Consider the following 27,103-nt stretch of genomic DNA (forward strand, 5'->3'; position numbering starts at 1 on the left):
GATGGTATCATGTTTTTCCACATCACTGCCCTTGCTGGAACTATGGGTCAAATTCCTTCTTTATAGAGGGGAAAAAAAAGGCCTGAGACAAAAATCTTAAAACTGGCACAAGACATGAAACTTTTGCTCCTGGCCATATTTTTATCTTGGGGAATTAACTTCTTTTCAAGTACAGTACGTCCCACATTAGAGTAAGATGACATCAAAGGTCACCATTTGCATAAAATGTTGGCATTGTTGAAGAAGTATTGACACAGTTTTTCAATATGTCAATGGCATATGTCCCCTCTTTTTCTGTTCAAATTAAAAATCAGTGGCATTTGATCCCAACAGAGACTGAGCAGCAAAGTAAAGTGAGATTTGAGACACTTTGTCTTACACAATATATGCTTAAGAGTTTCCTTGACCTCCACTGTGCACTGCTGAGGCTTGCAGCCAAAGCTCACAGATTCTTTCTGACATGTTTAATCAGTGAGAAAATACTACAAAATTTTAGAGGGCAAGAGTATGCTACTCAGAGTTGAATGCTTTGCACTCTGTCTCCTTAGCTGCTGCTCCAGTTGCATGTTATCTCAGCTTAACTAAATCTACTCTCAGCTGAGTAAGTGGCACAAGAACCAGTTAAGGAGCTTCATAAACATACAGTGCACAGCCAGCAGGAATGATTGCTAATACAGTCCTAGGCATCCAATTTCTGAGGACACAGGCTTCCTCGGAGCTCAGTCAGGACCACTCTAGCTCCCACCTGGCTGCCTGTGGCCAGATGCTGCTCAGTAGCTGCATAACAATCACTGAACAAGCCACCTAACAAATCTTTCTGCCTCAAGGGTTCTGCACACAGAATTCATTTTAGAGAAATTGTTCACTGAAGCTGGCATGCTGGTCACTGTACACCATGCTGCAGCATAACACAACCACTGAATGTGCAAGATTCAGCCCAAAGATTTCTAGATACTTTTCAGAGGAGTGCAAGCTCCACTTGCATATGTAGCAGCTGTCTTGGGCAGATACATTTAATAAACAACCTAATAGGCACAAGTTTGATATGATTTAAACATCTGTGTTTGGAAAACACTGAAGTAATGCATTCTTAGCTATATATTTGTGTGAATAGGATTTTGTCTTTAAAATACAGTATCTAACTTGAGAAAATACATAGGAGGTAGCCACTGCCAGCATATTCCAGTACCATGGAAGGCACAAAGCAGGACATGCTACGTCAGCATGAAAAGATAAAGGGCTATTCCTAAAGCAGGGTAAAATAGCAAGAAATCCATGTTTCTTGTTAAGCCTTTCTTGATGAAAATAGAACTGATACGTGCTTCTAAGACAAAAGAACATTCTTTTCAGAGGACCTTAGATTTAAGCGATTTACAATAAAATATATTTAGAAAACCCAAAACCTAGATACCAAGGCATTAGCACAGAATTGTGAGTGATTTATATAGAAGGCAACTGACTGAGAGATGATAAAGAGCATTCTCTGCAGTTAAAAGTGTACATTTTAAAACCTGTTTGGGAGCTTTTAAAGATTCCATTTTCCATTACATTTTGTCTTTTATTACGTCATTTTGGCAGGTCATCTGACAACATAATTGATGTTTCCATTTCTGGACCTGTGTTTTAGTAATTAGCTGAAGGGGATGGACATGTTGTACAATAACAGTATTTGTGAGTCTCAATTCATAATCTGAGGTTAAAAGAAGGATTCCTGGTGAATGCAGTCTATATTTGGATCTGGACTCTAAAAAGGCTGGAAATACAAATTGCAAGTCACATGCATCAATAGAACTGTTTTGTCTGGAATATTTTTCTTTAGAATAGAATCTCACCTAATTCTTCTCTCTCCCTTATCCCATCTTTTACAGAACTCACCTATGAAGAAGTGATTAGCTTTAAACCCCCTGACTTAAAAATGGATAGCCTGGAGATAGAACAGTGAATACAGGCAGCTCTGGCTTGTCTTGCTGCACTATGAAGACTCTTAAAATATAATCATGCCATTTAACCTGTGGTCAGATGTAGATTTTACTATCCAAAGACGTTGAAGAAGATGTGGAAAAGCAGATGCTTTATACAGAAGCCAGACGATGTCCATTTTGGGTGGGGTTTCTTTTGCCTTGTAATATGAATGTATTCCCAACTCACAAAAGGTGATAAAAAACTGCTTCATTCTGACAAAATTATGCACTGAGTTCTGTCAAGCTGTGTGTTCTGCATGTTTCATTTTATCAGTTGAACTACCAAAATAAGGTGACTTTTAAAATTAATTTTAAAATTGTACATTTAAAGCATGAATGTATACAAACATAAACATAGAAGTCCATAGAAACGATCAGGTTTTTTTCTGGCATTTTTATCTGTCCGTTTTCTTATTATTTGTAGTTAGTGCCTTTATGAAGAGAGGACATGGTAGTGAGATAGACAGAATATGCATATGTAGTCATATATGTGGTGGTCTTACAAATTTACTGGATAGCTCTCAAGCGATCTTAACATCAGTTGAAAGTCAGTAAAAATAAATCTTTGTCTTCTGTTGCCATTCAAGTCTCTGTTCTCATTATTTTGCCCATGTGTATCTTTTTTAATCTGCAGAGTGCCCATTTGTGAGACCATTTTAATTCCCAACGGTAGTCCTAACTGTGCCATCAGAGGAGCACTGGCAAATTTGCCTGAGGTGCCTTAAAGGCACTGCAGCACATCTCTGTAGTCTCCCACAAGCTTCAGCAAAGGCTGTTACAGAGGGCAGTACAAGAGTACTCAGCTGAGTTCACAGCTTTCAATTCAATTTTCTTCATTGTCTTATTTTCCGTCATGTAATCCTTGGGAAAATAATCTAATAATTGCCACTGGGAGACATGACAAAACAAGATTTAAGAACTTATCTGTGAAAAACAAAATGTTTATCTCATCAGAGTTTCTTTTTAAGCAAAATTGTAAAGGTTTTCCAGTTCTGAAAGGTGAAAAAATAAATAATCAACTGCAGGATACACCAGATACCAAGATTTCTTAAGGAATTAAATTTATCTTGTTCCCCCATTGAAACAAGAGTATTCTTTGGCATGAGGCCTCTTGTGGTGTACTGGCTGTGTCTTTCTATGTACTTGTGATTCACAGTTGTTCAATATTGTTCATTTTTGTGTCTTGTTCTCACTCCATCAGAGTCTCATTTTGGAGATGGCTTTTTATAATATTTAGGCTTTCTGCAACTTTTGTCATTAAGATTCAGTTGTACAGCTACTACATGAGGTAATGAATTCTACTACATTTATTTACCTTCCTCTGTATCTTTTCTATGTAAAAAGAAAAGCTTTTTCGTAATAAACAGATTTTTTAAAAAAAATCAAGTCCAAGAACTTTGATTTTTTTCAGAGATACTTGATACAGTATTGTTTGTCTTCTCTGAGAAACAGATATAAGCACTCCGTGTAGAAAACATGCTCCTGATTTGTGAAATAAGTGGTGGACTGTTGTTGATAATGTTGGCCAGTTACCTGGTACTTGCATCAAGTGGAATACAGCCCCTTGTATTCAACTTTCTGCAAGGCATATCAATCCAAAGGTAAATGCCTGTGTGGATTTCTTGCAAGTTCTCTGAAGAGTCTGGCCGTCGTGACTTTGGCTTCCTGCAAAGTTGGGTGAGGCCTGTAATAGTCTTACAACAACTGAATTTCATGCCAACTGAAATAGGTAAAAAGGTCTGACTACATACTGAAAATAAAAACAATCATGTCTTACACACATTGTTTCCATTTGTTTCTTTACCTGTTAACAGAAAGGTAGCTCAGTGCTTTTTTTTTCTCTGTAATCCAATCATGAGCTCCGCTAGCCTGTTCTACAGCCATATTCCAGCTAGAAGGGTGAGGATGAAGTAAAGAAATTTCACAAGAACCTTCTGCATCCAACAATAATTAATTTAGTGTGGAATTTGTCCCATAATGTGTTTAATCTGGTTTCCTGGCTGAGAGGTGGCCATCGCCAAATGTTTCAAAGGATGTGTAAAACTCTGTGGTGGGCAGTTAGTGTGCTCTTGCTGTAGCTCTGCTACTTGAGGTAGGAAGAAAGTTTTATATCACTTCCAAAATTTGTTCTTCTGGCAACTTAATCTTCCTCTGAATGTTTCCTTTTACATTCAAAATTGTATTTTTTTCTAGGAGATGAATTATGTAGGAAGAATGCGGTCATAGTCACATTTAAACTAATCAAAGGTGACAGTAATGGGTGACAAAAGCTCAGCTGTTTTTAATGAAGTACCATCAAAACTCATCAATCATCTCCTTTTAATGTCAAGATAAACAGTAGGGATAGAGACATCTTTTTCCTAGATTTGTAAAATGGAAGTGATTTCTTCAACCTCAAAACCCACTAATTCAAGTCTTTTTCCTAGAGCAAGTAAGTGACTCCCTTGTGGTGATCCACCATAGGACTGCAACGTGGGAAGTTTATCAGTTTACAACAGCAGGACAGGGTAATTGGAAAGTCGGTAGCCCAGTGGGAAAGAGAGGTGGAAGGCTTAGCACTAACAATCCTTATCATTTGAATACAGATGGAAAAAAAAAACGTGTCAACCAATGCAAACAGGCAAATGGAGGTAAACGTTGAGGAATTAAGGCTTTGTAAGGCTTAAATGTAAATTTTATTTAAAGAGTAAATAAATATAAAAGGATTTTATTTTATAAAAAATTCTATGCTAAAAATGTCTTTGCAAAATCTGTAGTGAATCCTGCTTAAACACCACTCTTAAACTCATTATTACCATTGTGCTTTTGTAGGTCCTCCACACGTTGCAAGTAGGTTTAAGGAGAGCATTGTAGGATTTAGCCTGCACTGAATTAAGGTGCTCATCATCTCTGACCACCTGTGAAGCACAGAAGGGATACTCAAAGGAGCACTGCTGGGCAATTGTAGTGGAGGAGGCAGCTCAGGTTTCTACTGGGGCAGAACACAATTCTCCAAGTACTTTCCCTGGTTACTGTCATTGTTAACAATTTACTTCTAATCTGAGTTTACCTAATTTCAGCTTTTGGTCACGAGCTTATTAACCCTCCACCTACTGAATTTAAATCACTTCTATTATTTATTATCTCACTCTATAATCAGTGTTAAGCACAACCCCAAGTCTAGGAACTTTATCATCAATGGAAGCCAAAGGTATTGGAAAAAGAAGGTCTTTTGCATACATCTCAATCTTTTGACATGCATAAGTACAAACTACAACTTATTTTAAAATCTGTATCTTTCTTTTCTAAGCTCTCAGCCTCATGAGCACAGAAAAAACAAGGATGGTTTAGAGGAAAAGTACAGCATTAGAAGATAACATGCCATAATACACAGAATTCCCTCCTTCCAGAACATACAAAGTGTCCACAAGTAGGAAACAGCAGGTTTACTAATACATTTAGGGGAAAATTTTGAAATTATTGAGGGAAAAATAATAGGAAATTACATAATCAACACTGATATATGAAAAAATATATCATGTACCAGTAGGTCACGAGCCATTAATTAGACATCATTGTTGCAGAATTCCCAATAGTGCTGTTGGTGTAGTTTTGATGTGGTGCAGAAGATGAAAGCAAGAGGGAAAGAGGGTCAGTACAACACAGCTAGCACACCCTAGAGACAGGAGAAGGACAACACTGTCAAGGACAAAATGCTGGCAGCAAGATCACCTTTGACAGAGGTGGGGAACAGTCAATACAAAAGCCACTTCCTTCCTTTCTTCCTGTCACATGGGCTCCTGGATCATAACAAGAAAACAGGCTTCCACCTTCCCCACTCTCGGGACCTGGTCAAAGATGAAACTGTTCAAAAAGTACCATATTCAGCTGCAGGCACAAATAAGTAAGTATCCTTCTAAATGGTTGACTTGGCCCAAGAATCCCTGAGACATGAGCAGTGGTAAAGATTTAGCTCTTGCTAAAAGAGAATTGCACTGGAAATAGGGTAAGTTATGTCCTTTGGTAGCTGCAGAAAGGAATTCAGCTTCAGCAAGATCAGTCTCCTTAGGAAGGAATTAATAACCAACACCTCTGTTTGCTTTAAAAGCTGCTGCTTGTTTCTCCTACATGTAAATCATGCTGCTTTTGGATGTAGAGCAACCCTCTGAAGCTGGTCCTAGAAAATTAGCATGCTTATACCAGTGAGAATACCAAGTGTCATTAATTTATGAGTCTCAGCAAAAAGCGTAAGGGTTTATAAGGGCCTAGTACCAAGAGACTCAGAAAGCTGCATTAGTGTAGCTGCCACTGACCTTTCTGCTGTAAGATAAAATATTGAACTGATATGCCTAAAAGGGTCTAAGTTTTCACTCTAAGGAGAGTATATATTGTGAGTTTCCTATGCACACACTGATCTTCCAACCAATCTGACAATCCATTAGATGGGAAATTTCTACATTATGAGCAAAACTGTTCATTTAGGCTTCAATTTTGCACATGTACAAATGCTTCATTTTGAACTCACATATTCCCCCCAGCATCATTTATTGTCACAAATTAAGATGTGTACCGTGGCACCTTTTAGGTTTCAATTTGATCACAAGCAACACTGAACACAGTAGAAATACTGAAACACAGTGTCAGACCCAAAACAAATATTCATTAAATTTGCTGTAACTGGCAGCTTCCACTGAGCCATACTTTGCTCCTTATAGAATAATGTGCTACAGATTAGGACTAAGATAATATATTCCTATTTCATGTTAATTTTAAATTAGAGCCTGAAGGCTCAAATCAAGAATAAACCCTAGTTATGTTACATTCTGTGCAAAAAGAATACATCATATTCCTGTCCTAGTCAGTTCTCATTAGATTGAGATGGAAACTCTACAATGGTATGCAATATTAAGGAGGATGGGAAAGATGGAGTAAGAGTACCACCAAATAGTTGGTGATTTAAACACACGATATGCATAACTATGCAGTGACAAATAAGTAAAACTATCAATTAATGATATCCATTAACATTCTTTTTGTACTGTTTTTGCATTCAAGTTGCAAAACTCTTCAACACAAGTATTTTTTCCTCTGTGCACAATAGCATCTCAGACTGTGATCATCTGTGATACTTTAAATCTGAACTCCTACAGTTTATTGTAGGAATGACTATGAAGAGGACCTTTAGAAGTAAGAATTAGGAGAGTGTTAAAGGCAGTTGGTTTATACCTGGCTTTCTACTAGCCTCTACACCCAGCCTCGCTTCCTCCACCCCCCTCCAGCAAGCAGACATAGCAGGGTAGTAAACAGTTACTTAGTAAGTTCTCACTTGACCTCTTCAACAAAGGAAACAGCCAGTTTAATTTTTTTTAAGCACTTAGGTGTTGTGTATGTATTGCTTTCTGCTGATGGCCGAGTGCTCTGGCAGGGTGGCGTGACCTCCAAGCGCTCTGTGTCAGAGACTGGAACTGAAGTGCCCTGCTCAGGGGTCAGAGAGACAAAAAGAGAAAAGTTGCAAAATAGTTGGCAGCAGCTCCACTGGGGAAGGGTGGGGACACAGTAGTGTGGGAATATTTTCAGATGAAAGATGGGATTTTTTAATATATTTAAGGTTTACTTCTTGTAATAAATAAAAGACTTGCTTCCTCTGCTGCAACGTATCTAAGTAGACAAGAACTGTGTACTTTTCAAAGGTGGGGATATAGAAAGCTGGTTAAAAAACTAATATTGTAGAAATCAGCCTTTTACAACTCCACAAGATTTTGTTTATTGACATTTAAGGTATGTTTCACAGAACTAAATTATATGTATGTGAATTAGTGTATCGAGAGTAAAATGACCATGTGAAAGACATCTTACAGACATAAACAGCCAGAAAGGTGGGAAGACTTTTCCAAGGACTTCATATGATCTCCTGCTTTCTCCTGGTTGAATCCACGCTGCCAGTACCTGGACTGGGGATCAAGATCCTGGTGCTTCTCCTTGCTCCCACAGAGGCACCTCCTTCACCCAGGGCCCTGCAGCCCAGGGCCTGGCAGCCTGTTCAGCTCCTAACAAACTAAGCTGTGCCATTTTATCACTTCCAATTAACAGTCTGTTGTGAGCAACATAGCCATCAAACTCACCAGACTCCATACATGTGGAATTTCTCAGGAAATTCTGGTTAGCTTTCTCACTGCTCTCTCTTGCAGAGCTCCTGCTCCAGCACCAAAGCCTCTTGTCCAGGCTGGAGTATAAATTGAGCTCTCAGTGCCCAGAGGGATTAGAAACACTGCTGTATGCATCCCATCGACCTCACCTGCATTGCTGTTGATGGCAATCTTTCAACACCTTGAAAGTTGGCTCTTTAAAAAAAAACCCTCAAAGGTATAAAAATGAATGTTTCTTCCTGGTAACAACCTTGCCAGGCTTCCCTTTATGGGATGGGCATTAGAAAAGCAAGATTTTTGCATCATTCATTAATTAATGAAGGTCCCTTTTTGTTCCATGAACTTTACAATAAACATACGCCAAAAAGCAGAAATGTCTGATAACATTCCTTTTTTATTTACCTTACCAAGCACACATTGTCTGGGATAAGATATGGATGGAGTATCCTATTAGTCTCATTGCAACAGACTGTCTTCAGGAAAACCCATTGCCATGTATCCAGCCAAGCCTAGCACGATGCTGGGGCTCATGCATTTTGTGATGCTGCTGTAAGATCTATCAGCTACAGATGGATCCTTGTCTCTTGTCTCACTCCCTTCATAGACACTTTTAAAGATTTTATTAGACAAAGCTTCCCTTTTACAACAGTGCTAGTGTTTTCAGCAGGTTTATCAGTTCATCTGCTATGTATGTGATCTGATGGGGAAAGGTGGTCTTGTATTTGACCTATGCTGCTACCTCATCCATCTATAGCAAAGTATACCTAAATAAGATATGTGACTGAAAAAAACATGGGAAAACCAGCATTGGTCAACTTTATCAAGTAATTTTAAGTATCTTACGAAAGTCTCTTTAATATTCTCAGCTTCTGCACAAAATTGACATTGTCTTGGTGCTGGGTTAGTACCTTCATCTACTGTATCTGCTTTCTGCTGTGATAAAAAGCACGCAGTAAGAAAGCATAATTTTGCCATAACTGGATAAAGGGAAAATAGATGAGGGATCAAAAGCAGAACTAATCCTTACTGTATTAGAAACACATATATGTCATTAATAGTAATTTAACTAATGGACTGGCTCAAAACTGAGTGGAAGCTGCACTTGTCTTGCCTGTACCACATTTCTCTCCAGTCATCATCTGAACAGATGGCAAAAGTGATGTCAGAAATGTAAGAAAAAATAATCTGCTGGGATAGTGGATTTTAAAAGCCAACTTCTGATTGATCTAACACTTAACACAAGCCTCACATTACCTGCCGAATGTCAGAAGGTTACTTTCCATTCTTCTCAAACCAGGGAGTCGAGCAGGTGACTGGTCAGCAGAGAGCAGTGCTGGAACACAGAGCTCTTGGGTGGAAGGATGTTTTCCTCCGGTACCCAACACAAATACCAGGAGGAAGGGCAGGGATGCTCTTCCACATTTGATAGTCAGGCATGAAAAGGTCTGGACCCATGGCAACTACCAAAAATGCATTAGGAACAACGAAACTTGGCCAGATTGCCTCTTTCAAGCTAAGCCACAAACACAACTCTCGTGACAGCAAGTCTGAATTGTATCTAACCTCAGCAACGTAGCTCAGGGGTGAAGTCAAACAAAACAAAGGCTTTACCAAACCCCGAAGGACAAGAATTTTAATTTTATTCACACAGAGAACACGTAAAACATTTTTAAAGCAGGTCTTTGCCTTACACGTGCCAGCCCAGACCTATTTGCTACAGAAAGGTCACTATCCTCCGTACTCCAGCACCGCAGTTGTTTCAAGCTGCTGCTTCAACAGCCTCATATCGCACCCACACACGGGACCACTTCCTCTGAGCAACCGAATCGAGTGTGTTCTTGTTCCTATTAAATTATATTAAATGCTGCTGAAACTTGGGGTCAGACCCTGAGCTGAACTGGGATGTGCCTGGCTGTACACCTTCGTGCTAAAGCTCGCTTTTGCACTCCCAGCCCTCATCAGTTACAGCCCTTCATATTCCTTAGCACTTCCACGTAAAAGTCGGTTGCATCTCACCAGATCCAAAACACGGCCGCAAAGGGAGCCCCGACTGAGGTGCCGCCCCGTGCCACGGACACACACAAAGCGGGCTGGAATGGATTCGCTCTCCGCTCCGGATCACGGAACCGTGCGTGCAGCGGGAGCGCGGGCAGCGGGACCCCCGGCACCTGCTTCCCGGCTCCCAGCCCCGCCGGGACGCCCCGGGGCCCGTCCCCCGGCCCCTCCGCGGAGCGCAGCCCCGGCTGCCGGAGGAGGCGGGCGCGCCCGGTCCCAGCCCCGCCGGGGCAGGCGCGGGGCGGGCGGACGGGCTCCCGGCGGGGCGGCGGGAGCGGGGCGGGAGGCGCCGCAAGCCCAAGCCCAGCCCCTCGCCGCAGCCCGGCTCGGCGGAGCTGGCCGCTCCCGCTTCGCGCCCGCCCGGGCTCTTTGTCGGCGGGTGCTGGCGGGGGCCCGCAGCGCCATGTCCTCCCCCAAGAACGGCTTTTACCGGCAGGAGATCACCAAGACCCTCTGGGAAGTGCGGGACCGCTACCGGGACCTGCAGCCGGTGGGCTCCGGCGCCTACGGAGCCGTCTGGTGAGCGGGAGGAGGCGCGGCGGGGCCGGGCAGCCCCGAGCGGGCGGCGGGGGCCGCGGTGGCCTCTGCCCCGTGCCGGAGGGAGGCGGCCCGGCCCTCTCGAGCCAACTTGTCTTGGCTGCGGTGCCTGGCGCCGCCCGGTGCTGCCGGGCCCCCGGGCGGAGCGGGCCGGCTCCGCTGTCCACCTGGCCGCCGCCGAGCCGGGACGGCGAGCGGGCTGTGCCGCTGGGAGCCCAGCCCTTGGCGGGAGAGCCGGCAGGGCAGCCCCGCCGCCTCCCGTCCCACGCTGCCCGCCGTTCCCGGAGCAAGCAGGGCCCGGGGCACCAGCCCGGCCCGGGGAGCGCTGCTCGCCCCGGCCGGACCCAACCCCGGCCCGTGGGGTGCGGCTGCCCCGGAGCGGCAGCGTCCCCAAACTCGGGGTGTTTGCCCTTGGGACTGGACACCTGGTTTGTGTTTGCGGTGTCTTTTTGAGGTTTGTGGCATTTGGCGGGGGAGAGTTTGGGGTTGTTTTGTTTTTTTCTTTCCCCCTCCCTCCCCCCTCCAGATGTTCCTTTTTAAAGCTTTTGAAAATTGGCTACTTTTCATCGCAGGGCCTGGCAGCATTTTAAACAAACGAAACTAGACGCCGGCAGCTGCCCGTGAGGTGCTTCGGGGAGGGGGTCTCCTCCCTTGGCCCAGGGAGGCCGGGCGGGGCAGGGGCTGCGCGGCGGGGCAGGGGCTGCGCGGCGGGGCAGGGGCTGCGCGGCGGGGCAGGGGCTGCGCGGCGGGGCAGGGGCTGCGCGGCGGGGCAGGGGCTGCGCGGCGGGGCAGGGGCTGCGCGGCGGGGCAGGGGCTGCGCGGCGGGGCAGGGTGCGGCTGCTCGCCCGCACCGCCGGGGCTTGCGGGCTCGGTTCAGCGCTCGCTCACCCAGCTCTTGCCTTTCCCTTAAAGCTCAGCCGTCGATGGAAGAAGTGGGACCAAAGTGGCTATTAAGAAGTTGTACCGACCGTTCCAGTCTGAGCTCTTTGCCAAACGAGCCTACCGAGAGCTGCGCCTCCTGAAGCACATGAAGCACGAAAACGTGAGTTGGGTTGTTTGCACATATCCCCCCCACACCCCCCAGGCCACAGCCTGTACACTGTAAAACCAAAGAAAAGATGTAGTTTTGGACAAGGCAGATGTGTGGCTGAATGGAATTCAGGAATCTTTTGGGTTGTCTGTCATCTGTTCTTTATCTACAAATGCCAGCTCACACAAACCTGTGGAAATATCTTGTGGGAAACACCACTTCTTTTCCATGGAGGAAGGGCTGGGTGGAGAAGGTTAGGACCGTGGTGGGATTTTGCACTCAGAGCTAGTGAGAGAGGTTAAGGACCAGAAATTAGAATCTCCATCACTACCTTCCTGAGAGGTGCAGAAGAGTGCAGACCACAAGTCTGAGCCTGCATGTGTCAGGTGCCAGCATCTCTTTTTTTCTGATCTTGCATGAAGATGGCTGTGGTACACAGGCATATCTTGGGGCAGGGGAAGGAGTTTTCCTTTTTGTTTTTTAAATCATTCATGAAGCATTTGAAAGTTCTGGACTTGTACTAATGTGAAACAGCAGAAGTTCAGTAACAACTAAATTGCTTTACTGGGAAGCAGAGAATAGAATACAGAGCTTTGCATGGATTCCCATGTAATGTGAAAGAACAGCCGTAGAAGAGGTCATTGAGATAGGTACTTAGTCCCAACAGTACCTAGTGGTTTAAGAAAAAAATACAAGGAGGAGAGATTTTTGTGAAAACAGTTATTGTGGAATCAAAGCATGGACTCCAGGTGAGGAGGGTCCCGAAGGTGGGCTTGGAGGATCACAGTAGTGACTTTAAATGCTGTTAGTCATGAATGCATGTGGAAAAAAATAGTTTGGAGAAAGATAAGTGATGCCTAAGAATCTGATTAAAATGTTAATAATGTGGGAGATGAGAGCACAGCTCCATTTAGATGGCCTTCAAGGGAAGCTAAGAGATGAAAAGTGAGGATAAGAGAAACTGGTAATAACTATACCCAGTCACTGCCATTTAACATTGTGGTATCAACACCTTGAGTACCAACAATATCCAGGTTCATTTTGAAGAATAACCCTTGGGTTATCCTGACTGTCCAGAAAAAAACCAGACCTTTTTGTAGGCGTAGGAACCTGTGTGCCTTTTAACATTTTAGTGTGAATCTTTTAATACATTATATCATTTTACTTGATTCCCTTGAAGTAACTGCTTCATAAGCACTGCTGTATATGTTAAAGAGTTAACATTTGCAGGGAACTTCTCTGTCGTGCATGGGCTTTCATACTCTCAGCATTTTCTTTACTGAGCATTTGGGAGCAGAGCAGTTGTGCAGTTGCCAAGCTCCTAACCGTGTCCAGAATTTTGAGATTATTTTTCTCCCATTTCCCAGAATAATTTGTTGGGTAGCATTTTCCACTCCTGGTGGTTTTTATGTGGTGTATGCCCTTCAGGATAGTACTCTGCTACCCCTCCATGGACTCATTTGATTATTATAGAGTCTTGAATAAGATGCTCACTGGGAAATGTGAGCAGAATCTGTAAAAGTTGCAAATCAATATATGTGAAGGAAGGGAGTACTTTACAGTCTTAGGAAAGAGTTTGGGCCACACAAAGAAGCGTCTGGTCTGCGTACCAAGGAAAAGTTCTACCATTAGTTATGCTTTCTTCTAATTAGAGAGCAAAGACAGAATGAATGATCCTGGAGGGATTCATGGGCACCTTGGGGGCAGCATTTGACAGCTCCACCCATCTGCGCAGAGGCTGACACAGCAGTACAGCCCATCAGGAGAATTTCCATCCCCCAGCCTCACACCTTTCTTGTCAGTCTTTTCACCCACTGTGAATTACAAATAGCAGCAATGCACTTTAGGATTTCTAGTCCCTATGCTGAACTCGGGATACTCCTTTAGGCACTCTACCCATCCAAAATGAAACCAGAGTGGCAGTTATCACTTCTCATCAGGATTTTCAGCCCCCCATTTGACCCACCACCATTCTGTCAAAGAGCCTCTTTTTTGCCTACTTCCACCAAAGGATGGATTTACAGGCAGACAGTAAGGGCTTTCCTGTTCACATCAGCAGTAGTGCATTGTGCACACCTTTAAAGATCTGTGCAGTAGTGGCAGGACAGCTGCATGTCTTCTCTCATTACGTCAGGTCCTCCATGGGCCCAGCTGTGGAGTTCTGGATGGACCCCACTCAGGTGGTTGCATATCTCCTTAGAAACAGGCAATTAGTCAAACAGAAGAGTTATTGAAGTATCTTTCCTGATTTTACTGTTAACTAATATGTTACAATGTACTTCTGTAAAATAGCAGTTGTCTATCTGGCTGTACTAATGCAGCTGCTATTAAAAATTAATAAAACTGAAGTAATTGTTTCAGAGACCATAATGAAATAGGGATGCCATTGTTATCTCTGTCTTGAGTGTTGATAATCTTAAGTATGTAAAGGATGTGGTGTGTGATAGCTGATCTAATAGTATTGCCACTGTGGGTTAGACTTGGGATATTGTTGCAACATTGCAATAATCTGCCAGTACAAATCTTCTTGCTTTTTTCCTCCTACAAGTTACAAATTATTTCAAGGGTCTGTTCATTTGATGGTTAAAATTACATCCAATTCACTCTTCTGATATGTTTTTCTTTCAAAATTACCTTTGTAATCAGGATGCATTTGATGTCAGATTAGAGGAAGAATGTGGTGTTTTATTTGTTTCACCGTAATTACCTCTTGATGGACCATCTCTGTCCTCCATAGCTTTCAGGGAAGTGTTGTGTTAAGCATGTAGCAATACATTATCATAGATTACTTAACCTTCTGCTGTATTCAGAGTGACAGAAGAAATTGCAATAATGTGATTGTGTTAAAAATATAATCTCTGATCCTCTTTTAAGGTACCATTAAACCCGTGCCACAGTGATATAATTCATTAGCATGTCATGCTTCAGTGAAGGAAATGCAGGAAAAACCTCTGCTTAATATCCTTTATGACTTCCATTATAGACCCTTTGAGGAATATGCTCATCTGTTTAATGTGGAAGGGTTGTAGGATGACCAGGAGTCCTGTAAAAACAAATTTAGGAGTAATCCTACTGAATTTTACTGGAATTGTATTTTACCTTGTAAGAAAGCTAACTCATGGGTCGATTTGTTTGCCTATTTAGGCATTTTCAGGAGGCAACTCTGGTTGCTAACATGACCATCTTTCATTATATATGCTAGACTTTTGTTCTCCCTAATGGCTCTCACTCAGAGACTTTACTTAAATGTAGTGTGTATTATTTCTGTATAAACCATGCAAACTTGATAGCATGGGGCTTCTCATGAACCCTTTGCAAACAAACCCAGATGAGAAATGGTGTTGAGGACTGTGGGGCAGAGGCTGTACACGAGGAGGACGAGACCTGGCGGTTAGGAAATAAATCACTGTCTTTAATGTTAGACCTTTTAATCTGAGAGGATCTGGGATATTTCACAAACATCATAAGCTACCTCTACTGCCGAAGAAGCAGTCTAACCCAGATCAATTCCTCAGATATTGCCAAAAAGAAAAGTTAGTTTCCAGAAGGATAAGCTGCAGAATCACTCTGTAGCTGCATAAACAGATATTCTGGCACAAGAGAGGAAATGGTGTGAAAATGAGGAATAAAACCAGCTAAGGCAGAATGAAGAAAGCACTGTTTTGGGAGTTGGTTTTGTCTTCATTTATTCATGCTAGCTTGAAGTATTCATCCCACTGCAGCCTTAGCTCTGGATTATTTCTTTGGCATCTGCTGCATCTTGTAGAGAAGAACAAACTATTTACCTTTAAGAAGTTTTTTTCAGCAATTCTGCTTTTGTTCTCTGTTTCTTTCCATTTTGAGTTCAATGAAAGTGAGGACCTGTAAAACTGTGACGTGTCTGACTTAAAGCCAGAACCAGTGAAAATAAGTCCAGTGTGCTGGCTTTGTTTCTCAAACATTTGTATGGCTCTGCATTCATGTATTCTTCTGAAGTTAATGGAAATGTCCGTGTATGCAAAGCTAAACACAGACGAGTAAGCAGAGGTGCAGAACTGTTTGTTTTGTTTGGCAAATAATTTGGATTTTTTTTTAATGCATTTGGACTTAAAGTGATACCACTGTACCCACTTTTGCTGAAACAACTGCATAGTGACTCATACTGGTCCAGTCTCGGTGGCCTTCTCACCTCCTGGTTTGCTAACAGAAGTTTTAACGTTGCCAGCAGGAGTGCAAAGTGAGGAGAGATGGCACTGGAGAGGAAGAGGAAAGCAGCAGCTCGTGCTGAGGTTTTGTGTCAGAACAGAGTATGTATTTTATCAGTGTGTGGTACACCTGTGTGTGTACATGTGTGTATGCCTGTGTAAATTATAAGCATACATGGGAATTCTGATGCAATTCTACCAACTTAAATTCTGAGTGTTTCTGGTACACAGTTCTTGACAAATGCCCGTTAAATGTTCTTTGGGTCAGTTAATATTCTGCAGATGTTTTCCCTTCCTGGAAACCCTGTGTGTAGGAGGCAATGGCAGTATTTGTTTAAAGGTGCTCTACCTTATGCTCTCATTCACTGCTGTGAGTGGAAATTATTCCGTGGTGTATTCCTACATCTGAAGACCAGTGTGGTTTTTTCATTATGAGAACCATGTAGCATTTTTTTCCTCTTGTCAAAGAAGCTTGGGTGTCCAACAGACACCAAATAGTCTGCCTCTCTGCAGTTATGTTTCTGAGGATGACACAGGCCTTCACTTTTAGGTTAGCTAGTATTTAATTCTGTTGTCTTGTTTGTTTAGAAAAAGTGTTGGGCTTTTCATTTATGACTACACAGTATTAACCAAGAGAGGAGTTTGTTCCAGAGAAAATAGTGGCACATGCTGTGTTTCTGCCTGAGAAAATCTTAAAACCTTTTGCAGTTCATCTAGCCTGACATGAGCACTGGAAGAGCAACAGCCTAACTGAATACAAAATCAGACCAAGAAGGGAGTTGTAGATGAGTGATACCTTCACAGATGAAAGTGTGTTCACTGTGTTAGAAGAGGTTTCCTGCAGCAAGTCCTGCAGGACAGCACCAGCTAAAAATTCACATCCTTTGGGTACACAAATGCCAGTAAAGTGCAATTTGGGAATCCTGGCTGGCAACAGCAAATGTCCTTATAGGTCCTTATGGAAACAAAAATACAATTATAGCTGGATAGTTTATTGCTTTCAAAAGGTTGTAGGGGAGAAAAACTCCTGGCTGCTTTTCTGTGGTCTGAAAGCTTAGCACATCTAGGGAGCTAACAGGTCACCAGAGTAATTTATTTTGGTACTCAAAAGCCAATAAATCAACATAGTGGTATCAGTTGTCACTTTGTGCTTATTTTCACAAACCTGCCTAATAGGTGTTTTCCCTAGGCTGGGCTTCAGCCAAGAGCTGTTTATTTACACCCTAGCCTTAGGTACTAATAAAGCAGACTGATTAGCCTAGACCAGTAAATTAAAATAAGGAAGATGACACTGAAAACCAAACCTTCTCTTTGGATTGCCGTCCAATCCAGAGATGAAGATGAGTTTGTCCACAAGATTTGGATCTGTCCAGTGTTACACAGGAGTAATTTGAAAGAAGAACGTGGTGACATTTGTGGTTTTGGCTTCTGCCTGCCAGTGTGCTGCTGGCAGGAGAAAAGGCAAGGAGCTCTCTCATGAGGCATCCGTCATGTCAGGTACCAGTAATTGTTGAGGCAGAAAGGTGACTGTGCCGCAAGCCTGGTGTGTGGATAGTTGAAATTTTAAAAAGACTGAGACTTCTTAGCGTGGTAAAAGGCTGCAAGTGCCATGTGATGTGGTACAGCACAGAAACATGGAGTTGAAGCTAACCCTGCAGAAATTAAATGCACCATAATATGTAGTTCAGCACACCCCAGCAGAGATCTCTCTTAAAAAATATACTTGCATTAGTTGCCCTAGTGCCAAAGCCACTCAACTTCGCTGTGTTTTCATGCGTAACATCTGCAAGAGAAAGTAGCGCTTGCTGTGTAAGAGACATAACCTACATTACTTATTAATTTGTACAATAGCTGAGTATTTCGTTGATGTGCTGCTGCTTACATCAGAAACGTTTCCTTGCAGAAATGCAGTGGAACAGTCTTGAATAAAGGTAATTCTAAAGGTACATGAAAATACAAGGGAGATTAGATTTGCTGTTGTGCACCACTGCTGGAATAGTGTTTGGAAAAGGAGGCAGCTGAGAAGGGCAGAAACCACCTTACCAACACAAAACTGTTATTTTATTGACAGTAGTTAAAGAAGGTCAGGGCGATCAGTATAAATGTCTTGGAGGGGGGAGGGAAAGAGACAGTAGGGATAAGAAAGGCTGCAGACAGTGCCACCCACCCCCACTGGCTTCATAGGGAACTTGGACACTACATTTAAGTAGCATAACTTTTTTTTTTACAAATATTGTATTTAATTGAAAACATTTTAGACAGACATGGGATTTTCAATGATATTATGGAGAAGGGAGTTTCCTACATTTGTCCAGTCCTTTTCCTTTTCCTGTAGAAGCAGCTGGAGTTGTATCTTCCTTGGAGGATTTATTTTATCCTGTACCTCCTTGGGCTTAACATATCTGCGGAAAGATGTGACCTAAATGGAAATTCTAATGATTCTTTTCCACTACAGGAAAACCATTCCAAAGCACAGCTATTAAATAAAGATCACTGAGGAAAAGGAAATGGGTCCCTCACTTTTATTTTTAAATTCATTAACTATTAGTATGTCTTACCACTTCGGACACTAAAATGGATTTCAGGATTTTTAGGAAGCTGAAGTAAGAAGAAGGGAGCTATTGCAAAATCTTTAGCATGCTAAAAATAGTTTTCTGGTTTATTATTTACAATTCCCTTTAACAGGAGCTGAGTGTTACTCTCAGTGATACTCTTCAACACAGAAGATTTGCAGCTATGTTAAGCACGTCTCCATCACTTTGCAGCTTTACCTCAAAAGTAATATATATTGTATATCAGGCAGCATTAAGTAACTTCTGGGACCTCTGTTTAATTGAATGGAGAAGTTCTAAAATGTTAGTGAACTTCATCAAGTGTGGTTTTTGGGCTGATACATTCTTTATGGAAACATATTCTTCATGGTCCTGTGTTTCCCAGTGGGTGCCTGATAACGCCTCGATGCCCAGACAGTGCGTTACCCCCACCACACTGTTTCGTCCTCTGCTGTGTCCCTGTGTCTTTTGCTGCTACATTCAGATGTGATGGGGTTTATTTTCTTAAGTTTCTTGCTTAGGTAAATGAAGGCATGGAAATACCTCGTTGAGGAGAACAAGCAGGACTTCGAAAAAGTGAGACTTAATAGGGAAAGAGCTGCATATTGGATAAGATTACTGTTAAAACATTAACTTCCTTCTTTTTAATACTGAAATCTGTGGAGAGCACACAACTTTTCTGGCTGTATATGCTCTATGTGTGTGTACACACACTGCCTTGGGAAATGCCTGTAGAGCTGCATTATGTTCCATTGTTGTCATGTACATCTTCCTAATCCTGCTCTCCTCTCTTTCTCTCCCTGCCTCCAGATTGAAAAGGAAAACCTTATGTAAAACTGTTATGCAAAAAAATACTAATAAAAAAACCCTTGCTGTAATGTTCGCACTGAAGATATTACTTCAAATAATAACCTTGTCCTCTCTGGGTTTAATTATTGTGTTATGGTTGTTAAATTATACTTATTTAATTAGTTTCATGGAACAGTCCTCAGGAAATATTAGTATGGGTTTTTTTCATATATATATATATGTGTGTGTGTGTGTGTGGCTACAAAGGAACAGTTGTAATTTTCTGTCTTTGTCTTCATTATTTTTTCTGTCTTGTTCACCAGTATGACATTTTGATAATATCCAGGCTAACTGTAATAGTTCCCTCTGAATGTGGAAAAAATAAAAATACATGCAGTAAGGATTTCATCACACTACGAGATTTTTATTTAAAGCTTTAAATAAAGGAGGTTGCCTTTTCTTGCCTTTTTCCCCTGCATTTCTGCTCTTGCTTCTCTTTACTTGCATGTACTTTTTTTAAAGAACTAGTTTTGTGCAGCAATTAAAACATAGCAGTAATGCCCAAAATCCATCTGGGTTGTTATCAAAGTGGATTTTTAGTACTTTGATGGTAGCATTACACAACGTAATATGCCATTACCTCTAGTTTCTTTCTTAGAGTTTCTAATTTTATACGATGCACAGTCTGATGTGCTTAACTTGTATGACCACAGAGATAGATGTGAATGAGGTTTTAATGGTTTTTATTAGCCTTTTCGCTTGCCTTCCAGCAAACCCCAGCACACCCCTCTCAGCATGGCACCCTGCACCTGGGAGACACCATGAGCAGACCAGGGCTTGGAAGGCTTCCTCTGAGCAGACAGAAATGATCTTGTATTGGTAGTAGGAGTAGAAAAGAAGCAACTCTGAAAGCCTGTGCTGTTTAGGCCCTGCCTGGATTAAGCAACATCCAAGATAAGCTTTACCCAATCCCATCTACATCTTCTGCAGCCTTGAGTTCTATGTGTTTAGTTTTCTGGCATTTAGTGGGCTTGAGAGAAGCATTGACAGTTACCATAATGCATCTAGTCAGTTGATATAGTTCTGCTTAAAATTATACTAGTAGGAAAGACTGCAGTGGGAAATCTGTTTTACTAGTTTGTTATATCTCTGTTGAGTGATAGATTGCTTTTGTTTGACAAAAAATACTCTTTAAGGAGAACCTAAGGTATAAACCATAGTAAATCATATGGAAGCTCTTTCTAATTTACTGTCTATAAAAATTGTTTACTTCTGGTTTCTTCTCCATACTCCAAATTAGATACTGTAGTCTGTACCTAAATTATCCTGTTACTGAAATTAGAAGACGACTAGTGTTCTTCATTGGCAAGCAGCAGGCCCAGTTAAGTAATAGCACTTAAAACTGCTTCAGGTTATAAACTGAATTGTCAGGTTTATTTTTAGCACCTCAAGTGGTTTAAGTTAAAAAAAAAAAATGCTTTCTCCTCTTGCCTAAAACTGTTAGCCTCTGAACTTTTTGTTCAAGTAAATACATTTAAATTTATTTATTTATTTTGAGCACAGGATCAAACAGCCCTCAGCATTCTAAAATTTATTCTTCTGCCATCTTTATAAATTTTTAATTATTTTTTTTGCTTACTATACAGTTCAGGATTTTTTGTGTTAAATCAGTATTAATACATTGGGTATTTTTCTCTCCCCCCTTCTTTATTTGTAGGTCATTGGAATACTGGATGTGTTCACACCAGATGTAACACTGGAGAAGTTTAATGACTTGTAAGTTCCAAGTTGTTTGTGTTTGGGAGTAGGGTGTCACTGCTTGTGTGGAAGGAAGGTTTGTTGCTTTTTTAAATGGAAAATTCAAAAATTGTTGCTTCATGGATTTTTTCCGATTTTCATCTTAATATAGCTCTTATATGCAGCTTCAGAATTGGTAGGCTGAAGTTTTCAGATTGTCATTGAAACCAGTTACCTATCTTAGAAGATGTGTACTTCTTTCAGCCCTTAGTAAATGGCAGTTTGGGGGTTCCCTGATCCGCCTCTCAAGTACTGATTTCTTACCCTGAGGCCCAGGTTGCCTAAATGATATGAGAGTTCTTAACCCAAACAAGCAGGCTGAAAATTGTGCCTGCTACATAGAATCATAGGGGTTGGAAGGGACCTCTGAAGATCATCAAGTCCAACCCCCTGCTGCAGCAGTAAACCTAGGGCAGATCACATAGGAACACATCCAGATGAGTCTTGAAAGTCTCCAGAGAAGGAGACTCCACAACCTCTCTGGGCAGCATGTTCCAGTGTTCCATCACCTTCACAGTAAAGAAGTTTTTCCTCATGTTGAGGTGGGACTTCCTGTGTTGTAACTTGGTGCCGTTTCCCCTCATCCTATCACAGGGCACCACTGAAAAGAAATTGGCCTATTCTTGACATCCACCCTTCAGATATTTATAGACGTTAATAAGAACCCCTCTTAGTCTTCTCTTCTCAAGATTAAGCAGCCCCAGGTCTCTTAACCTTTGCTCATATGACAAATGTTCCAGTCCCTTAATTGTCCTTGTAGCTCTCCATTGGACTCTTTCCAGTATATTCTTATTACTCTTGACCTGGGGAGCCCAGAACAAGACACAATACTCCAGATGTGGTCTTACAAGGGCAGAGTAGAAGGGGTGGAAAACCTCCCTTGACCTGCTGGCCACACTAGTCTTAATATATCCCACATCTCTGGTGTGATGTATCCTAATTCAAGGATTAATTCAAAACTGCTGATGCTGCTGAATTTTTTGTAGTTGTCTGTGCTGTGGTTTGTTGTATGCCCTGACTGGTTTCCTAGTCCAGTGCTCCAAACAGCACAGGATATAGATCAGTTCTAGCACCAGGCATGTATATCTCCCTGTCCTTTTGGCATCATTGTAAATGCAAGATGTTTAGTAAGTCTGTTTTGCTTGTGGATCCTTCTGCAATTCTTTTGAGTTTGAGTCACCAAAGAAACAGTGGTCAGAAGTCCTGTTGGGCTTAATGTGGATTTCATGTTACATTCATTTACAGTCTGTTCTGTATTTCGTCTAACGTACCTATGTGTTGAAAACAATGCTGCATATTTAAATGTTTACAAAGAAAGCTCTCTGACAGGAGATTGTAGAAAATTAAGTACAAAAAGTATGAACTATGTTTTCAAAATGATGGCTTGGGCCAAAATTATCATTGACCTAAAAAGGATGTTGCCTGTATTGCTTATTGTGCTCGCATTTTATATAGCATATGTAATAAAATGCATGTTTATGATTAGCATTCAAACACCATGTTTTACATGGAACTCTAAAATCATCCTTCAAGTTTGGGAGGTGCAGATCAACTAAGAGGCACATTTTTATAACTGGAACTGCTGTGGCTTTCAAGACTTTGGGCAAGCTGATAGAGATGAGCAGAGGTAAATGTGTGTGCATTTAAAACAAAAGTGGATAAACAGCTTTTGCGGATTAAGGTTAAATGGGTCATTTTGCTGACTAGTTGTGAGGTGTTCTCTGTGGCCTATTATATAAAGATCAAATTCAAGTAGATTTTTGGCTAGAAGCAGAAGTGAGGTGGGTGTATAGCAGTGAGTTTTCCCTCTGTTACATTTTGTTTGTTTCTTCACCCACCTAGACCTCTCTCTGTCTCTAAGAGATTTGAAGTCATCAGTTTGTAAACTTACCAAATTGTGCCCATGTAAAAATACAGTCTTTTTTGTCCTCCTCATCCAGTGCTTAATGGTTATATATTGTTTTAAACTTTGTTCACATAAATCTCTACCATCCAGAGCCTTGGGATTGGTACAGATGATGGCTGGCAAGGAAAATCCTAACGACTGCTTGAAGCTCACTAGCAGAAGTAAAAGATGTGTAGATCTTTAGCTGTTTATCTTACCCTGCCTCATTGTATCTGTTTTTTCTAGAACAGTCACTAAAGGGTTTTTGTGGCTCATTACAAATACTTACAACCTCTGGGAAAATTTACTTAATAAGTCTTATTGTTATTGGGAGGACTTAATATGCTTTCAGCAGGCAGAAACATCAGCAGAGAAATTAAACTTCATTTTCTAAATCATTTGGTGTGTTGATGGGAAACATTTTGTGAGTTATACTGGGAGAAAAATACAAAATGTCATTCTCGTCTTCATATTTGCTCTGACCTTATATAGTTACATCCTTTCTATTGAAAGGATACCAAAATTGTCTGTGAATGCTGGGACACTGAGTCCTGATCCCCAAAGTTGTGCAAAACAAGGTTTGGTAACTAAGATGTGTTGGAAATCCTACCTATAACTCCTAGTGACTAAATCTGTGTCCCATCTTCTTTATGACTTTATATTCTATTTCTGTGTTGTTTACAGTCAAAATTCTAGTAGAATAAATGAAGTTTTCATACAAGTTTAACAGTATAAACCAGCAGAATTATAATTTGCATTTTTTAATCAGAGGGAGCCCATTTAAGTCTAAATAATACAATTTGTAGCTATGAAACAATGATCCCATCTAATTCTTTCCTTCATGAAAATGCATCTGTTCATCTTCATCAGAAGAGGAGATCTGATGACTCTGTCCTCAGGAGCCAGGCATGACTGACTCTGCCTGTGTTCAGACCTGACGTTAAGGGTAGACTGAAGGATGAGTTTACTATATCAGTGCAAAGAACAGTTTTGGATCTTAAGTGAAGAATACCCATGACATGCCAGCTTGGCATTCTCAGGCCTTCTGTTGCTGGTGTCCCTTACCAGTACTAAGTACTGAAGATCCTAGTTTATGATCCCAGATGAAAATTAACGGAAGTTGTTGTCTCCTAATTTGATCGTCTCTATTTCTGTTACATTTGACCTTGTCTATTTGAATGAACCATCTAGGTGGTTTGGTTGTTGCTGGTTCAATGCTATGATCATGACTGTGAGATACATAATTGTGTGAATGTCTTCTTTTTCTGTGTAGGTGCCTTTGAAATATTACAAGGCTCTTGGTTAGGTTCTTTCTAACTGGTTCAGAATCTACACTCTTCTGGTAACTAGCAACTTTCCATAATGAGTGACAGGGTTAGGGAATACCTCTTTATGACAATCAAAATAGATAAAACCAGAGAAACTTGGAGGTCAGGAAGATGATGTTGGATTTTTTTTGCAAAAATAATTATCTATAATATTGTCACTGAACTAAAATATACAGTTATGTTTTGATGTATTTGACATATTAAATATATTCTGTCTTTTTTTTTTTTTTTTTTTTTTTTCCCCAAGCTACCTTGTCATGCCATTTATGGGAACAGACTTGAGTAAGATAATGAAGCATGAAAAACTAACTGAAGACAGAATCCAGTTCCTGGTATATCAGATGCTGAAAGGCTTAAAGGTTTGCCACTTTTATTTTGATTTCACAATCATTTTTTCTTAGTAAACCATTATGGAGAGCTATAAATCATTACAGATTATTATATCATTATATATACTTTATATAAATATGTATATACACACTATTATATACTTATCATTAGATAGTAGGAAAAAATTTCTCTTGCCTTGTATAGTAAAAGCATGACATTCTACGTAGCAGTGTTTTTGTGATGATAAATATTATCTGGGTTCTTTTGTATGATGGTTTTGTCTCTGGCTTTTTTCAAGCAAAAAACAAGAGGTAGTTCAAAATCTATACAGTGCATTGATCCAGGATGACCTTGGTTTCCTTATTTGAGTAAACCACGAAGTCCCTGCTCTGGTTTTTAGTTGCCTTCATTCTCAGTAGTTGATTGTGGTGCTGCTTTGGCACACCTCATACTGTGGCTAGTTGGAGAGCATAGAGACTAAGAATGAAACCAATGTTGAGTTCAGAGGTAGGAGTTCCCTTGACTGGAGCCCTCAGCTATGTCATCAGCTTCAAATTCCTCTAAAATGAGAATGTGTCCATGGCTTATCAATACTGGTCTGACACAGTCACTAAGGCACTCTGCATTCCCAAACACTATTAAAAAATAATATTTCAGGTCAGCGTGCTGTTTCTGGACAAGAACAGTGTACCTAAAATTCCCTTGTTTCTCAGAACTTAGCAGGTACAAAGAACAATTAAATTGTTTTACTTCCATCACAAACAATAAATATGCTTTGTTGTTGAGTCCTGCATTATTAATTTCTCCTTGACCCTACCTCAGATTTTGTATTCTTAATTCAGTAGATTTTCATTCACGCAACCTTTTACATGTGCTAAGTGATTATCCTTTTTATTCTACAGTTGTGCATTTAAATGCTGTAATTCCCATTTTACAAATGCAGAAGCTAAAGCCAGGTTTGGGGAAATTTTCTTGATTTAAACTAGAAGGAATTAACCTTTGATCTGGGCTTTGAAGGCAGGGCTACAATTTCAGTTTTGTAGTTAGTTCCCTAATTACAAATCCATGTCCTAATAAGTGTTTTCTCAAGGACAATATAGGTGGAGTGGTCTGTTTAGTTGCAGGTAGCTGTCTGGCAAACAGGTTTCCAGGGCATGTTGTTCACCAGAGATTAAAAGCATTGTTTGGGCTAATTTTAAGGCAAGCAGTATATGAATTGTAAATAAATTAGCTTGAGTTGAGTGTAGTGGAAAGCATGAATAATTAATTTAATTCCAGTGAAATGGCCTAGAAACATATTTTGGTCCTATTGGCCTAGATTATCTCGCAGAGGCCAACAGAGGGTGTTTGTGCACATTGAAGGTTGACAGTAAATGTGGAGAGCAAGTGGAGCATCTGTGCATGGCTGACATACATCTGAAGGATAAAGAGCAAGAATTAAAAAGCATGTATGGGGTTTGTGTGGCAAGGTTTGGTAGTGGAGGGCTGCAGGGGTGACTTCATGTCCAACAGAGCTGGTTCAAATCATATCCAAGATTAGCCCAGCACTGGCTAAACCCGAGCCCATCAGCAATGTTTGTGGCACCTCTGTGGTAACAGATATAAGGAGGGATAAAAAATGCTGTGCAGCAGGAGTGATAGAATGTGAGAGTAACAGCTCTGCAGACATCAAAGTCAATGAGGAATGAGGAGGTGCTCCAGGTGCTGGAGCAGAGGTTCTGCTGCAGCCCGTGGAAGGCCACATCAGAGCAGATATCCACAGTGCAGCCAGCGGAGAACTTCATGCCCCAGCACATGGATGTGCCCCAAAGGAGGCTGCAGCCCATGGAGAGCCTGCACTGGAGTAGGCTTCTGGCAGGTTTTGTGGCAAGACCTGTGACCCATGGGGGACCCATATTGCATCCCATGGAAGGGACTCATTCTGGAGCAGTTTATGGAGGACTGTCTCCCATGGGAAGGACCCCATGGAGAACCAGGGGAAGAGTGAGGAGGAAAGAACAGCAGAGACATGTGATGAAGTGACCACAACTCTCTGTCCCTCTGCACTGCTCAGGGGGAGGAAGTTCTTCTATAAGAGTGGTTCACCTGAATATTTTGTCTCTTCCACATTTTTGAAGAGCACAACTGTACTTACCTCAAAATTACCAGGAGGAAGCAAGACATTATTCAGCTACTAGACCGTTATGTTTTGTCATTTCCTATTGCACAGCAAACGTTTGAGAACAGTTGTTATCTGATCCATTAAATTTTGGGCTCTTCTTGAATTAATTTATCCAGACTCTCATTTTTATAATGCATATTAGCTTTTTGCACCATTTAACTTTGATGGACTCCGTTTTGGTTTTTGTTTTGTTTTTTTTTTAAATTAAAGATGTTACCTGCAATATGCATTTGTTCCTTGTGTAAAGTAGCACATAAACATTTTATGGTATCTGTATGCATGTATGGTCAAAGGCAAGAAGGCTGTTCATCACTTTTGTCAGATTGGATACTTGTAATGTAACAGGCTGTTCACATGTGACAGTTAAAT

At 41.2% G+C, this 27,103-nt stretch overlaps 2 protein-coding genes across 4 annotated transcripts in view; both read left to right on the forward strand.

Annotated features, from left to right (window-relative positions):
• The window catches only part of MAPK11 (mitogen-activated protein kinase 11), a 35,042-nt gene extending 31,718 nt beyond the window's left edge, over positions 1 to 3,324 (forward strand). For both annotated transcript variants that reach the window (XM_051637614.1, XM_051637623.1), the window contains exon 12: positions 1,869 to 3,324. In XM_051637614.1, the coding sequence (XP_051493574.1) occupies positions 1,869 to 1,942 (74 nt within the window). In that variant the 3' untranslated portion in view covers positions 1,943 to 3,324. The remainder of the gene's footprint in view (positions 1 to 1,868) is intronic.
• A 7,144-nt stretch (positions 3,325 to 10,468) lies between these two features.
• Positions 10,469 to 27,103, forward strand: part of MAPK12 (mitogen-activated protein kinase 12) — a 34,931-nt gene continuing 18,296 nt past the window's right edge. For both annotated transcript variants that reach the window (XM_051644121.1, XM_051644122.1), the window contains exons 1-4: positions 10,469 to 10,660; positions 11,591 to 11,720; positions 20,951 to 21,009; positions 24,491 to 24,602. In XM_051644121.1, the coding sequence (XP_051500081.1) occupies positions 10,545 to 10,660; positions 11,591 to 11,720; positions 20,951 to 21,009; positions 24,491 to 24,602 (417 nt within the window). In that variant the 5' untranslated portion in view covers positions 10,469 to 10,544. The remainder of the gene's footprint in view (positions 10,661 to 11,590; positions 11,721 to 20,950; positions 21,010 to 24,490; positions 24,603 to 27,103) is intronic.

Source organism: Apus apus, chromosome 1 (assembly GCF_020740795.1).
Source record: "Apus apus isolate bApuApu2 chromosome 1, bApuApu2.pri.cur, whole genome shotgun sequence".
In the NCBI taxonomy this organism is placed as follows: Eukaryota; Metazoa; Chordata; class Aves; order Apodiformes; family Apodidae; genus Apus; species Apus apus.